Source organism: Oncorhynchus clarkii, chromosome 10 (genome assembly GCF_045791955.1).
Source record: "Oncorhynchus clarkii lewisi isolate Uvic-CL-2024 chromosome 10, UVic_Ocla_1.0, whole genome shotgun sequence".
Classification (NCBI taxonomy): Eukaryota; Metazoa; Chordata; class Actinopteri; order Salmoniformes; family Salmonidae; genus Oncorhynchus; species Oncorhynchus clarkii.
In genome coordinates this window covers 60,975,517-60,991,690 of record NC_092156.1, presented here as the reverse complement: position 1 = coordinate 60,991,690, position 16,174 = coordinate 60,975,517, and the positions used below count along the sequence as shown (strand labels likewise).

General features: G+C 44.4%; 1 protein-coding gene across 1 annotated transcript; it reads right to left on the bottom strand.

The window, feature by feature from the left end:
* Nucleotides 1–22: 22 nt before the first annotated feature.
* LOC139418898 (uncharacterized) lies at nt 23–14,242 on the bottom strand. The gene is made up of 7 exons (XM_071168680.1): nt 13,731–14,242; nt 13,218–13,348; nt 12,860–13,033; nt 9,038–9,202; nt 4,786–4,897; nt 3,627–3,754; nt 23–1,520 (listed from the first exon to the last, which is right to left on the bottom strand). Exons 1-7 carry the CDS (start codon nt 14,011–14,013, stop codon nt 579–581), a joined length of 1,935 nt encoding a protein of 644 aa, XP_071024781.1. The 5' UTR covers nt 14,014–14,242; the 3' UTR covers nt 23–578.
* Between the last annotated feature and the right edge of the window lie 1,932 nt (nt 14,243–16,174).

Below are 16,174 nucleotides of genomic sequence, written 5' to 3'. Positions count from 1 at the left end.
GACCAGGCAGGAGACGGGAGTATAGTTAGTTTTCGTTTAGTCAAAACCCCTCTTGCTCTACAGTTCCCGTCACCCTAGTGCGCATGTGCATTTCCTATTAGGTGTAGTAACGTGACACTGCCGTAATACATTACTGCTTAGTAACAGCATAGTAACTAATCTAAACAGATGTAGATCCCAGATACGACAGCAGTCAGCAAGATACAAACTAATAGTGAAATTATAGAATGCATCGCAGCTGCAGCATTGACCATGCAGACTGTCACCTCAAGTGGTTGTGACTCGTGGTAGCAGCAAAAAATGCTCTCCTTGAGTGTCACCGAGTGCAGAGCTCGGTGTGTGGGAGACAACTCAAGAAGCAAACGGAATAAACTATAAACGGACATTGCACTCAACAGTGGCTTAGCACGTTTATCAAACCAAACATTGAAACACCATTATACAAAGTAAAAACCCAAACCAGTCCATGCATCAATACCGGTATATAGTAAAAAATGATATACAGCCTGGCCCTACTTTAATATTTCAGCTAAAGAATATTTCCCAGATATTCTCTGTGTATGTCTCAAGCCACACTGCTACGATTTCTCCCCGTTGTGAACACTCCTATGTCTGATAAGGTTACTCAGGCGGGAGAAGCTCTTGTAACATAGTTTGCACTTGAAGGGCCTCTCCTTGGTGTGAACGGTCTGGTGCTGCTTGACATATTTCACCTTAGCAAAGCGCCTCCCACACGTGGGGCAGGCATACGGCTTTTCAGCGTCTGTCCTAACGCTCGACCTCCCACGTTGTGACCCAATGACACCAGAGGAGGTAGAAGCAGGAGTCACCCTCAGGTGGTTGGTCTTTGAGCTCCCTCCTTGACCTCTAGCCATTGTTTGGGTGTTGTTGGGATTGTGTCCTGTGTTATAGGCTAGGTACCTCTCATGGTGAACGCCCATCCTGACCCTGTCTGTATTGGTGGGGTAACCCTGAGGTAACTGAGGAAGGCTAGACCCAGGCTTTCTATGAACCCAGTCACCAGGCATTAAACAAGATCCTGAAGGAGAAGACAGACTTCCTGTTAGACTCACACCAGGGGGGTCTCCCACCACTCTGTGTGAAGGCTGAAGCCCAGGGTGACCTGCTCTGTTCATCATGGATACTGTGGTGTTTGTATCATAGGAACAGGAGGGTCTATCTCTATCAGCCTCAGGCCCTGCTTCATCTCTGCACTGAGACTGTGAAGAGAAGGGTCTGGGCTGCAGACTGGATCCCTGACTGGAGCCTCTGTCTCTCTGATGACCACCAGGACTGAGGTTGTTCAGTCCCCCTGTCCACTGGTTGTGCCCTGTGTAGTGGTGGTGGTGGTGGAGTGTCTGCCCCTCACGGTTCGGTCCTGGTTCTGACTCGGGAAGGAAGAGCGATGGCTCCTGATCCAGAGTTCTGATCTGGGGCCAGGGTTTGTGACCAGCTGCTTCAGAGGTCCAATCTCTCTCGCCAGCAACACCGGATATCAGCAGGTCCTCATGGACTGCAGACTGTAAACACAAATTGAACAGAAGAGCAAATAAAGGTTTATTTCAGAAACTCTTTGCTGTACACACAAACATGACATGATATTATAAAATGTTAACCACAATTAAGCCCATCTTTAACACTGACTCAAGCACCTAACAATATGGAGCCATTGGAGTTTAATTTTTTTTCTCCAAATGTCCAAATGTGTTCATTCGACTGACATAAGGGAAACTCAGTCCTTGCAATGATTAAAAAAATAACCAAGTCAATCATACAGTCAATTTTGTATTTCATTTCAACAAAATGGTCATACACTCATAACGTGAAGTACATTACTTTTATTGCACAAAACAATACATGTGATGAGTAGAATAACTTCACTATATTTACTTTTCCGTAAATCTGGTACACATCGCTTTGACGCAATTCATTTTAGAATACTTTGGAAAAGGTTCAGCATTAATAATAATGTATTACATTTCTATAGCACTTTTCATAGAATCTCAAAGCGCTTCAAGAGCAAAAAAACAACCACGCAATATATCATGACGGGTCAACCAATAGCGGCCAAGTCTTTGAAAGCGGCATCCTCCGAAGATGGAGAGGGTCAGTTCATGGCTTGATCAGAGAGAGCTGGTCAGAGAATGGTGTCTGCTGATGATCTCGTAAAAGGTAAGCCTTTCTCCTCATCCACTCTGTAACACCCACTTGGCTGATGCTTCAGCAGCTCTGGGCGCCAGAAAGCGCACCACACACAGTTCAGAATAGTAGCCAGTCGCCCTCTTTACGAAACCCTCTGCCTCAGCACTGCTGGATTCCTTTGTCTCCCATTCCTCTCACGCTTCAGGCGACGACTCAAATGATGTTCTCAAAGGATCTGGAATTGGCAACCAGGTGAAACCAAAAGGATTGTACTGTTTCCAGATGCATTTTTTCAAACAAAAGCTGGCTAAGCCTAAAAGTGTTAACCTGTCAGTCGATCTGCAAATCCTTGGCTCAAAAGTGCTTGACATTTGCAATACAAAACATGATGTTATCAAAAACAAAAGAGTTGATAAACTAAATATTAAAAACACAAAAATAACTAAATATGTACAGATTTACACATTGCTTCATGTCAAATAAACCTGAATTAAGGCACTATCATCTCATTATAAAACACCAGCATCAAACAGGACAAGGTTGTCACTTTTCATTAGTGGATCATTTTTACAGACACCATCACACCAACCATCCCCATATCATCTACTCTGCCACCTCATCATTCTTTCCTCAGTTCACCTCATCCAGTTTCCTACTACATCCTAAACCAACAGAACTAACTACAAACTAACTAGTACTACATTACATGTCACTATACTCTATACATGGGCTGTGTGCATTTTCTTCTGGTGTATCCTGAGGTAGCTCCTCTCTGAGAACCTCTTCCCGCAGTGTGTACAGGCGAATGGCCTCTCTCCCGTGTGGACCTTCAGGTGCATCTTCAGCTGGTGCTGGTGGGAGAACCTCTTCTCACACTGGGGGCAATTGAAGGGTTTCTCCCCTGTGTGGACCCTTTGGTGCCTCTTCAGGTTGAACAAGTGTGAAAAACTGGCCCGGCACAGTTGGCAGCCAAACGGTTTCTCTCCTGTGTGAATGTCCACCTGTTTGGGGAAACTGAAGGGTTTCCCACAGATTCCATCTCTGCTACTGTAATTTGTCAATGGGCTTGTGTAGCAATTTAGTGTTGAGGCACTGGCATTGTCTGAGGTCTGGTTTAACATTAGGAGAGTGTGAGGAGGACGGCCAGGGAGTGTCTGTGTTGTCACAGGGTCCATGTTCCAGTTGATAGATCCTATAGAAGGCAGGCTGAAGGCAGCACCTGTTATGGGGTTAACCTGAGGTGCCATCAGTGTCTCTGAATCACAACTATAGGAGCAAGACGGAGCATCGCTAGCCGAGTCTGTGTCTGTTCTCTCCTGCCGCTTACGCACACTTCCAAATCTACGCCTCGCCCTGGTCTCAGCCAGTCTGTTGTCATGGAGATTAAGTTTGAATGTTGTTTTGTGTTCAACTGTCTGTTTCTGGTTGTGGTTAACAGGGTTGTTCACCAGCCCAGAGTTGAGGACGCTGTCCCATCCACTGACCTCCACTATGTCGCCTCTGGTCCTGGCCTGCTCAGTGATGACGTCCCCTGGGCCCTTGGCTGCACCAGTCTGGGTCTGGGAATCCAAGATGGTCGGCCAGTCTCCTCTGTTAGCCTCCAGCCAACCACCTGAAGGAAGAGGTTAGAAAATAGACTTTACAAACATGGCAGAGAAAATTCTACATATGGAGTTTGAGTCAATTACCTGGTCAAGTTCATACATTATGTAGAATAAAAAACATGAGCTGCAGCACACCCAGAAAACTTATTTTGAGTGGAGGTGCTGACTAACGGCGAATAAACAATATATAAAAAAAAACATTTTAAAAAGGCGCATTACTATTCCCATTGAAGATCTATTCCTATATGTAGGATATACACTCATTGGCCAGTTTATTCGGTACACCCATTTAGTACCGGGTTGGACCCACCTTTTCCTCCAGAACAGATACGCTGTGGCGTACAAACATTGCTTAATTGGCATCAAGGGACCTAACATTCCAGGAAAACATTCCCTACCCCACTACACCACCAGGACGTACAATTGACACCAGGCAGTATGGGGCCCTGGATTCATGCTGCCTACGCCAAATCCTGACGCAACAGGAACCGGGATTCGGCGGACCAGCCAATGTTTTTTCACTCCTCAATTGTCCAGTGTAGGTGATCGCCTGCCCACTGCAGCCGTTTCTTGTTTTTAGCTGATATGAGTGGAACCTGGTGTGGTAATCTGCTGTAATAGCCTATCCATGACAAGAACCGACAGTTGTGCGTTCCGAGATGCCGTTCTGCACAGCACTATTGTGCTGCAGCATTTTCTCTCTCGACAATCCGTTTTTTTCACCCACAGGACTACCACTGATTGGATGTTTTTTCTTTGTCGCACATTCTCAGTAAACCCTAGACAATGTTGTGCATGACAAGCCCAGGAGGCCGGCCGTTTCTGAGATACTGGAACCGGCGCACCTGGCCTGACAATCATACCACACTTAAGTCACTCATTTTTCCCATTCTAACGTTCAATCAAACCGTAACTGAATGCCTCGGTGCCTGTCTACCTGCTTTATATAGCAGGCCACGGCCACGTGAATCACTGTCTGTAGGAGCACACCATTTTGTGAATGGGGTGGTTTACCTAATAAACTGAATGTCTCCCTTACCTTGCTCCCCCATCTTGAGTCCACTCAGCAGGTTAATGCTCTCTGGTCCGTCCTCTATCGTCTCCTCTTTGACCAACAGCAGATCAGGCTTCCCATTCTCCATGTCTACTGACTGTAAGAGATACAGAGTGAGAGGATGTTGGATCAAGAAATCTGATATGAACACCCTACTATGGGGCATCTTCTGATTGGGCAATGAGGGATTGTTATGAGTATTGTGTAAACATGTTAGTTGATTTGATTACTTGACACTTTAATTGTTTGATCATTCAAAGGCATGGTCCCACACTTAAGACACAATTGATCAAGAGCAGGGCCGTATCCACAAACCATCTCAGAAAAGGTTTTAGGAGTTCTGTTAAAACCTGTTTTAAGACAACAACAACAGAAAACATCTCAAAGTAGGTTTTAGGATGATGTTAAGACACTGCCCAGACAAACTCTGAGCCAGGAGTAAAATAAACTATTGTAATCACGACAGTTTGAGTTACTGCAAAGGAAAGATAGTGATGATGCTTATTGACGTTGGTTATTCCCCATCATTTGAAACAATCGTGATGAGGCATCGCCATCAAATGTACATCAAATTGTACATCAAATGTTGCAAATGTAAAATGTTTGGTATAAATTCCGGCTGACGTGATCACTTTGCCTTCTCTTAATTGTCGTGACATAACTATCATTAATGTGATGACTGTTATTTATTGAATCAAATAACTATGTTTAATTGTTACTCAATTAAATTAATGTAACCATTAACTCATTAGGAATTTGGGGCACCACGGGAAAAGTTGTTTAACGAGTTACTATCTCCCGACTTAAACTCTAAAGATATCAATATATCAATAACAGCCGTTTATTAATCATTACCTCATCAGTCTCATTCTGAATGTCACTGTAACGAGTGCGCTGAGAGTCGGGAAGCAAGTTCAGGGAGTGAGTGATTTAATAAATAAACGCAACTAAATACAAAACAAAAAACACAAAGAATGCACAGACATGACACTGGAACAGAAACAAAAACACCTTGGTAAGGAACCAAAGGGAATGACATATAGTGAAGGTAATCAGGGAGGTGATGGAGTACAGTTGAGTCTGAAGGTCCGCGTAACGATGGTGACAGGTGTGCGCCATAACGAGCAGCCTGGTGACCTAGAGGCCGGAGAAGGAGCACACGTGACAGTACCCCCTCCCCGATGCGTGGTTTCTGCCGCAGGACGCCAACCAATATGACGATCCCGGGGATCAGGAGCGGACTGGTCACCTCTGCTGAGGCACAGGAAACCTGTCAATCCAGCTGAGACGCAGGAGCATGGCGACCTAGAGCGCAGGAGAGAAAGCATACCTGGCGGTACCCCCTCCCCGGCGCGTTCGGCTCCAGCCGCAGAACACCAAACCAAGGGACAATCCCAGCGATCAGGAGCGAACCAGTCACCCCTGCTGATGCGCAGGTACCTGTCGCTGGCTGGGTCGCGGGAATCCGACAGACCGGCTGAAGCAGGGGAGCCCGGCGAACCGGCTGAGGAGCCCGTAGCGGCTCCCGGACCCAACAAAAAACACTCCATGATGCTTCCCTTAGGTGAGGCGTTTTTATGTTACGAGTGCGCTGAGAATCGGGAAGCAAGTTCAGGGAGTGAGTTTTAATAAATAAACGCAACTAAATACAAAACAAGAAACACAAAAACACCTGGGTAAGGAACCAAAGGGAGTGACACATATAGGGAAGGTAATCAGGGAGGTGATGGAGTCTAGGTGAGTCAGAAGATGCGCAGGTGCGCATAATGATGGTGGCAGGTGTGCGCCATAACGAGCAGCCTGGTGACCTAGAGGCCGGAGAAGGAGCACATGTGACAGTCGCATACTCCTTGATATCTGCAAGAACCCTAACCTTATTGATGAATCAGCAATATACAAATTGGCTTAATTATTTATTTACTAACTAAATAATAACACATACATAAACAAACACACACATATAGGTTATTGATTACTAGCGTAATACAATGAAAACAGGTCCCTAGTGGACTAACAAAAGCATGACCGTTTGGGAGAGTCAACGGGAGGGTCAACTATCATTGTTACATTTGGAAGATATGCTCACGGAAATACGAATACTTAGCACCCTGACTACCGCTCATTCAGATTAGAAATGCAATATATTTACACATAGCTGTCCTTGATCATCATCTATCTCTGTTGAACTCGATGGGTTCTATGGTGAAGTTGTCGAGGGATGTAAGACTCTGGTTTGTCCACCAGAGGCCACAATGTCCTTTGTAGAGCTTATCTGGTAGTGGAGTGGTTGTTAGGACAGTTACTTCAGATGTACCAATGATCGTCTGAGATGGGATTTCTTACTTCCAACCTTGTGTCTTTAGTCAAAGTTCTAGGACCACCTTTACATGCACAGCTGCAGATTGTGAATGTTTCTGGTCACGTAGTGGAGGTTATCTTCTCATCTTGTGTTGAGGTTGAGAGTTTCTAACTATTTCAACATGTGGACCACGGTCTCACGTCTTTTGGTCTCAATGGTTGATTATTCAGGGTTCAGCTCCCGACCACTTTACACACCAGTAGTAACCCGTCAATGTTCTGGTCTCACCATTTTCAGCCATGTAGCCACTGCTCCACGCTGTCTGGTCTGGTAGTTTCAACCATTCGTAACGTCCGACTCACCGTCCGTCTATTTGGTCTCAAGGTTGATTATTCAGGGTCAGGCTCCCAACCACTTTACACGCCAGCAACAACCCAACATAATGTACATTTCGTTACCAAGGCTTTTATCCTCGGGTAAAAAGGGGGCGTTCCATCACGCAGACACAATGTCTGTGCTCACTTGGATGTGCTTACTGACAGGGCACAAGTTTTTTGAAAACAATTCTCATTCAGAAGGCTAAAATCACATTGCTATCTTCACAAGTATTCTCATATTTAATCATATATTTTATATAACATTTAGATGTAAAGTTGATACAGAATGCTTACACTTTCAGATTTACTGTTACTTTGTTATACCATCCTTAATGACATCATAAAATAATAAACAATATGATTATTCTTTAGATCCCCGCCGACCATTCTTATCTTATGATTATTGTTCCAAAGTTCACTCTTTGGCCATTAGAGTTTTTGGCAGCAGAGGTCTTCTGTGGACAAAGGCCTTTCTTTGGTGGATACTGAAAGCCAGAGAGGGAAAGTTCCCTCCTGCTTAAATATACGACACAGTGTTAAGGTGTCAAGACCGGCACAGCCCCCCTTCCCCTCTTCTGTGGGAGAGAGGGGGGTCTGGCTATATTCAAACATTTGCCTAGCTGATGGGTCCTTTAATCCACTGTCAGGAGAGTCATGACATAATTCTTACTTAATAAACTTTGTAACACATCTCCTTTGCATACAGTTGATCAGGCTGTTGATTGATTGATTTGTGGAATGTTGTCTCACTCCTCTTCAAGGTTCTGGAACAAAACAGTCCAAAACGGAGAGGTGCCGGATCCTGTTCCTCAAATTAAGCACCGGTTTTAGAATATTGACATGTTCCAGTTGGGATACAAGTGCGCTCTGATCATCTCAATTCTTATTTTGTCCAAAAAAGTGTCAGTCTCGAGTGATTGACACTATCAAACACAAGTGCTCCCTCCATTAAAGGCTCAGGCATATTTTTAAGCAGCTTGATGTTAAACTCCAAAGGGATAACTTGAAATAACAATGTAGGTAATTAAATCATCTTTAGGCATTTCATGTGAAATAGGCCTCGTGAAATCATTGTCAAATGCACAAGAGATACTGTTGCATGTAAGTCTAGATCATGTATGGATTGATCATATAGAAAAATCAACAAACAAAATTAACAACTCTAAAGCAATTGCCTGTCTATGGAGCAGGAACCCTTGACTCATTGCCTTTTCCTATTATCAAGACACCTGCTGATAACGCTTAACTGGTTAGGACATCTCATGAGGTGTCCTAAATCTTTGTCGGCTAGGTGGGATTCATATGACTGGAGAGGTTTCATGCATAGCTTTTATTTTTACCCATAAGAGTAAAATGTCTCTTAGAACGTACGACCAATTTATGGATACAGGCTCAACAAATAGTCTCAGAGTGGTGCTGATCCAGGATCTGTCTACATAATCTTATTCATTACGATCTAAAAGTTCAAACTGATCCTAGATCGGCACTCCTGCTCTGAGAGGCTTTGTGGATACAGGCCCTGAACTAATACCATTCAGAAAGTAGTTCACAGTGGGCTCACCTCAGTGAGACTGTGTGTGGTCCTGTGCTGCTCAGCTGGTTCCGCTGTGGGTTCAGGAGGAGGTGTAGTCTGGTTGTCCTCCATGACCATGGTCCTCTCAGGGTTCCCCAGACCCTCCTCATACCCCTCGACCTTCACCAGCAGCACCTCTGGATCCTCCTCATCCTGGAAGAGACAAGTGATGCAGATTAACCAGACATATACTCCCTCAGAGGTGTATCATACGAAGCCAGCTAGATCTACTCAGGGTTTTCTAAAGCTAACCAGCTTCACATTCCAGCTCAGGCTTCATCAGTACCACGACGGTGGATATTGCGCATCCATCCATCTGCGCGCCGCTAACTCTAAGCAGGCTTGTAAGTGCACGTGAATGTCGCTCATGGCTAGTCGAACGCCGAACTCTTCAATGAGACAATGCTAAAACACCAATCTATGGGAAAGTCAGTGGCATGGAAAGGAAAATGTTATCTTGCAAATCCAGCACGATATGGTGTGAAATGTGGATTTTAGAAGTGCCGTTGTCATTTTATTACTTGCCGTTAATGCCGTCTTTTTTCCCACTCCTATCAAGAAATATTTTTTATGTCATAATAATAATTGTATTTTTCAAACAGAAGTTTTACTGTGCTGTAAAGTTTCAAATGCATTCTGTCATTACTAAATAATGTTTCAGGTATTTTAACATGTTATGCTTTTTTTAACACGCAAAAAAACACTTGATTTAATAAAAATATTTAAATCCTCTTACTCAAATGAAGGGGTGATGATGCAGTCTTTGCGAGAGGGAGATAATCTGATTTAATTTGTTCTCAACTCGCAGCTCAGACACTTCATTCAGGATAAAGTTAGCCTGCCCGGAAGCAGGTTAGTTCTGAAGGATTCGTTGCCATAGAAATGTACCTGACTAAAAGGTGACTGGTTATCCCGAGTTGAACTCAGAGTTGATCAAAGTTACCTCACTAACTCCTCAAACCTGATTCGTAGGATACCCCTCAGGTACGTACACATGGATAATAAACACACGTTCAACATGGAGTGTTTACCCATCCCCACTACATGAGTCCTTTACTGTAGTTACAGAATGATTTCATTGTTGTTAAACCCATCATGGTGGACGTAAATAAGATGTGGCTTAAAGGCAATTGTCTTGGTTGTCTGTAGCGTATGCCTGCCCATATCATAACCCCCACCGTCACCATGGGGCACTCTGTTCACAACGTTGACATCAACAAACCACTCGCCCACACAACGCCATACAAGTGGTCTGCGGTTGTGAGGCCGGTTGGACGTACTGCCAAATTCTCTAAACCGACGTTGGTAGAGAAATGAACATTCAGTTCTCTGGCAACAGGGCTGGTGGACATTCCTGCAGTCAGCATGCCAATTGCATGCTCCCTCAACTTGAGACATCTGTGGCATTGTGTTGTGTAACCAAACTCCACATTTTAGTGGCCTTTTATTGTCCCCAGCACAAGGTTCACCAGTGTAAGGATCATGCTGTTTAATCAGCTTCTTGATATGCCACAACTGTCAGGTGTATGGATTATCTTGAAAAAAAGGAGGAATGCTCACTAAGAGGGATGTGCACAACATTTTAGAGAAAAAGCTTTTTGTGGATATGGAACATTTCTGGAATCTTTTATTTCAGCTCATGAAACATGGGACCAACACTTTACATGTTGTGTTTATATTTATGTTCAGTGTGTGTGTGTGTGTGTGTGTGTGTGTGTGTATATATATATATATATATATATCTCAATCATTGTGGAACGAACAGCGGACTGAAGATGGGACGGTCGGGCATTCGTGTGGTTGAGTCCCTTTCTGCTGTAACATGCTCTTAACAAGGCAATGACACTTTGTAGCTCCTTGCTGAAACAAGCAACATGTTCGATTACGACATCATTGACTTGAATGGGGTTGTATTATGCCATCATTGACTTGAATGGGGACACCCGTTCTATTAATTCTATTTCTATGCAGAACATGCAGTCAGGAGCAAAGGAGAGGAGAAAAAGTGTGCCGTAGTGTAGGTATATTTAGTAAGTGTATATTGGTTATAAAGCGCTGTCAGGTGTATGCAGAACAGGGTGAGATCACATGTGACGTATACTAAAGAGATTCTCAATGAAAGTCTTAGAATGAAAAGTCCCATTTTGTGTTTATTAAATATAAACAAGTTTTAAATACACCATATGAAAACCACACACACACGTCTCAACTTGAAATCTGCATGAACTTGATGAACTGCATTCATTTTCTCATTAAAAGTGTCTTGGGGAAAAAATGAAGGAGTTGAATGGAAGTAATGAAACAGGCATTTGTGAACATCATATAGCCTATGCAGTACAAACACTATGTAAGAGACTCATTAGGCTTATATATGCCTTATATATCACACGTGTTGATGCAATGTTGTACCCAGGAATATTCAACACTGAAATCTGTTACTCTCATTATTCCAAATGCATCTGTGGATCTTTTCTGCAGACAACAATGAAAAGTAACCTTAGTCTTTAAAGAAAGACTCAGCGTTATGAGGTTGCCACAAGCAGCACTGCAGAAATTGCAATGAGCGTGATGCAAGACATTGCTCTCACAGTCACGGAGTATCTGTGCATGTGCACGGGTTCGCATCACGCTTCTACATAGTACGTATGGTACCAAAACCGCAGAGAAGTTATGCCTCACATTTAGCTGTTGCACAAATTGACCCACTACACATTGTTTCCTTTGTGCATGTACGTCTATCGAGTGGAATGGTTTCTTTCTATGTTATTGAGTGGCATGGTTTTTCTTTTGGTGTATCCTGAGGTAGCTCCTCTCTGAGAACCTCTTCCCACAGTGATTACAGGCAAACGGCCTCTCTCCCGTGTGGACCTTCAGGTGCATCTTCAGTTGGTGTTGGTGGGAGAACCTCTTTTCACACTGGGGGCAGCTGTAGGGTTTCTCCCCTGTGTGGACCCTTTGGTGCCTCTTCAGGTTGCCAGCCTGGGCGAAGCACATGTGACACTGGGTACAGCTAAATGGTTTCTCCCCTGTGTGGACCCTCTGGTGGATCTCCAACTTCTGGGTGCAGCTGAAGCCTTTCTTACAGAACATGCAGAGGAACCGTTTCTCTTTACTATTGCCGGATGTGGCCCCCCCTCCCTGAGCCTGGGCTGTAGCCCTGTCGTTTGAGTTCAATACCTGATCGAAAAGGACATGGCCATGTGAATCGGAAGGAGCAATCGACATGGACACTGGGTCGCGATTCCTGAGTTTGTGTAAAGGGGAGTGGGTTGCGACATTTAGATTTGTCTCTAAGCTTTCCCTGTAGTCTAAGAAGTCATTGGTGCTGCCCTGTGAGTGTCCTTCTCCTAAGTGAGTGTCGTCTGCATTCCATGTCAGAGGAGCGTCACCCTCCACTTTCACAGTCACCTCATCTATGACTATAACCTCCCCTTTCTTATCTAGGCACCCGTCAGAGTATACACTATTACTGCGCCGGTTCCAGTCCCCTTTAAACAGATCAGTCTGTGTCTCTAAACCCAAGGATATGTTGCCAGGGTCCATCTCCGTAGTGTAAGAACAAGATGGATCATCAACACCAGTGTCTAACGCATCAACATCACCATCCCCACGGGAATGAACAGGCCTCTGGCTCTGGTGTAATACCGATAAGTACTCTGACCCGGGAGCAGGGGGACAGCCCAGTCTCCCAAGCCCCAGTCTCTCTGGGTCTGACCTACGGTCAGATCCTGTGTGTAAGAGCATTTGTGTTACAGTTAAAGTCTCGGTGTCTGTCTCTGACTTGAGGACGGCGTTCGGCGTTCCACTGACCTCCGTGACGCTGTATCGGGTTCTGGGCTGCGCAGCGGTGGTGGTGGGGTCCTCTGTGGCTACAGGGGGCATTCCAGCCGCTCCAGTCTGGATGTCTCTGCTGTGCCGTGGGTCCTCCTCTCCTTCAGACCTCTCCTGCTTGACCCCAGGACCTACAGCCTCTGCATCTGCAGACTGACACAAGAAGAGGTTATTACTGGTACATGAGTTGAATAGGATAACAATGGCATAGTGAAGTCTCACAGGCAGATAAATGAGGATGTACATGTTAGCAAGTGAATAGCTGAGGGCAGCCTTTCTGAAATAAACTGGCCACATTTGATGTACTGTAATTTTGATGTAATACTATTACACTAACCTCAATCACGATAACATGCTGGGTTGAGGTTCCACTCCCCTCATCAACAGTGATTGGCTGGTCATCTCTCCATGCATTGTGTCCCGCAGGCTTCACAAAGCTCCTGTGGCCTCCAGTGAGATGTCCTTCACCTGAGAGAGTGATTGGGGTAAAAGAGGTGGTTAGGTTAACTACTGTCAACGCTCAACGCTATAACGCACTATTGACAGTTTTGACACTAGAATTGTTAAGAATGTAAGGTAACACTAAGCATAACTTCTTGATATACTATTTATAGATGGATTGACTGTTACATGCTTCATATGGTTTTCAATTAATAGGAAATGCAGTAGATCAAGAATCTGGTTAGAAAATTAGTGTCTTTCTGCAAGTTAGTTAAGTAATCAGTGGAATTATTGCATACTATACAGAAACTGACCAAGACCCAATTCTGGTTAACCTGTTGTTAACGCATCTAAAGTCACACATGTGCAGATGTGAGGCCCCGCAGCCTGGACCTTCAGAAAAATGTACCTCTTGCCATTCCTCTGTATCGGTCGAGGATCTTGACACTACTGGGACGATTGGCGAGGACGCGCTCTCGCGTTGTCCTCTCTGCGCGCTCCCGTGCCACCTTCATTTCCAGTAGCTGTAGTTTCCTCCTCAATGTCCTGTTTTCTTTCTGGCTTTGAGTTATTTCTAAACGAAACACTGCATAGTCGTCGTCTACGAGTTTGCAGACCTCTGCCACGGCTGCATTCGCTAACACCTCCATAATGGAGGCGATTTGAGTGTGAAAAACCATACAGTTAGCCATTGTTAGCTAACGTTAGCAGCTAGCTAACGTTAGTCACCTAAATAACAGATCTATCAACCAAGTCCTGTCCCCAACGCGAATTAAAAACTACCTGGGGTAAGTATGTGATGCTATGCAGTTAAATTAGTCAAATGTAGATTTCCACGCTGTTAATAAACGTCTAAATAACAACAAAAACTCTAAAGTGGAAATTGTTCTTGGTCACTTCTGTTTACACTTCTTCTTCAGTGGTTTGTAAATCGCGTTTGACAACCAGCTTTAGTGATGCATTACCGCCACCTACTGGACTGTGGACCAGAGATGGAGAAAATCGAAAATTGAACTCTACAAAATTAAACCATTCCCCTTATCGGAATACATCATTAAATACAATATCACCGTAAGGTTTTCTTAACAATTCAATTAAACTTGGCTGTTTAATACCATTATTCCTTGATACTAATAACAAACTGTCCCTTTCCCTCCCATATTCCTGGCACTGAAATAGAATGTGTTACACTGTCTCCATCTCCTGGCATTGATCACACTTCCCAGTCGGATGTTTCCCTAATTTCATAGTGCTGTTAAGCCTTGTGTGTCCCAGTTCCATCTTCCTCCCTTCTCTCTCGGACCTCGCCCACATTTTCCTGGATCTTTTACAGGTGTCTTCCTTTTCCCTCCCTGTTCCTCAACTCTTGCCAATAGTTTTTTTTTTTTTTTTACCACTGTTCTTATTAAACTCTTGGCCTCTGCTTTACTTAATAGAAAGGACCTTATTGGTTGGCGACATGACGGCATAGCGCAAAGGGTGTGGTTAAATTAAAATGGTATGCGTGCTGTCCTTTGAAATGCGGTACTGCTTATTACATTACATCAAATCTCCTATGATCAGTATCTTTTAAGCTGAGAGTAGATTTGTTTAGAAAGAACAGAGTGTTAGTAAGAATAGAGTACAAAATAATATTACTTTATTCCATATACACTGAATAAAAATACGAGTTACACTTCATATTAGGATATTTATTTATTGAAAAAAATTAATTAGGCCCTAATCTATGGCTTGCACATGACTTGGAATACAGATGCATCTATTGGTCACAGATACCTTTTAAAACAATGTAGGGAATTGTTCAGAAAACCAGTCAGTATCTGGTGTGACCACGTCATGCAGCGCAACACAGCGCAATCTCCTTCCCATAGAGTTGATCAGGCTGTTCATTGCGGTGTGTGGAATGTTGTCCCGCTCCTCTTCAACGGCTGTGCGAAGTTGCTGGATATTGGCGGGAACTGGAACATGCTGACATACGCGTTGATCCAGAGCATCCCAAACATGCTCAATGGGCGACATGTCTGGTGAGTATGCAGGCCATGGAAGAACTGGGACATTTTCAGCTTCCAGGAAAGGTGTACAGATCCTTGCGACATGGGGTCATTGAATTATACTGAAACATGCAGTGATGGTGGCGGGTGATTAGCATGACATTGGGCCTCAGGATCTTGCCGCGTTCAAATAGCCATAGATGAAATGCAATTGTGTTTGTTGTCTGTAGCTTATGCCTTCCCATAACATAACCCCACCGCCACCATGGGGGCACCCACACAACGCTGTCGGCCATCTGCTCGGTACAGTTGAAACAGGGATTCATCTGTGAAGAGTACAGTTCTCCAGCGTGCCAGTGTTCATCGAAGATGAGCATTTGCCCACTGAAGTCGGATACGACGCCAAACTGCAGTCAGGTCAAGACCCTGGTGAGGACGACAAGCACACAGATGAGCTTCCCTGAGACTGTTTCTGACAGTTTGGGCAGCAATTCTTCGGTTGTGCAAACCCACAGTTTTATCAGCTGTCCGGATAACTGGTCTCAGATGATCCCGCAGGTGAAGAAGCCGAATGTGGAGGTCCTGGGCTGGCGTGGTTACACGTGGTCTGTGGTTGTGAGGCCGGTTGGATGTACTGCCAAATTCTCTAAATCGACATTGGAGATGGCTTATGGTAGACAAATGAACATAAAATTATCTGGCAACAGCTCTGGTGGACATTCCTGCAGCCAGCATGCTAATTGTATGCTCCCTCAAAACTTGAGACTTCTGTGGCATTGTGTTGTGTGACAAAACTGCACATTTTAGAGTGGCTTTTTATTGTCCCCAGCTGATGATGCTGTTTCATCAGCTTCTTGATATG

Bases quoted from the DNA above. Each gene is read 5' to 3' on its own strand.
- LOC139418898 (XM_071168680.1), bottom strand. From the start codon at position 14,013: ATGGCTAACTGTATGGTTTTTCACACTCAAATCGCCTCCATTATGGAG. The intron at 13,349-13,730 runs GTACATTTTTCT...TCACTCTCTCAG, and splicing joins ATACAGAGGAATGGCAAGAG to GTGAAGGACATCTCACTGGA. The intron at 3,755-4,785 runs GTAAGGGAGACA...CTCTTCCTTCAG, and splicing joins ACTCAAGATGGGGGAGCAAG to GTGGTTGGCTGGAGGCTAAC.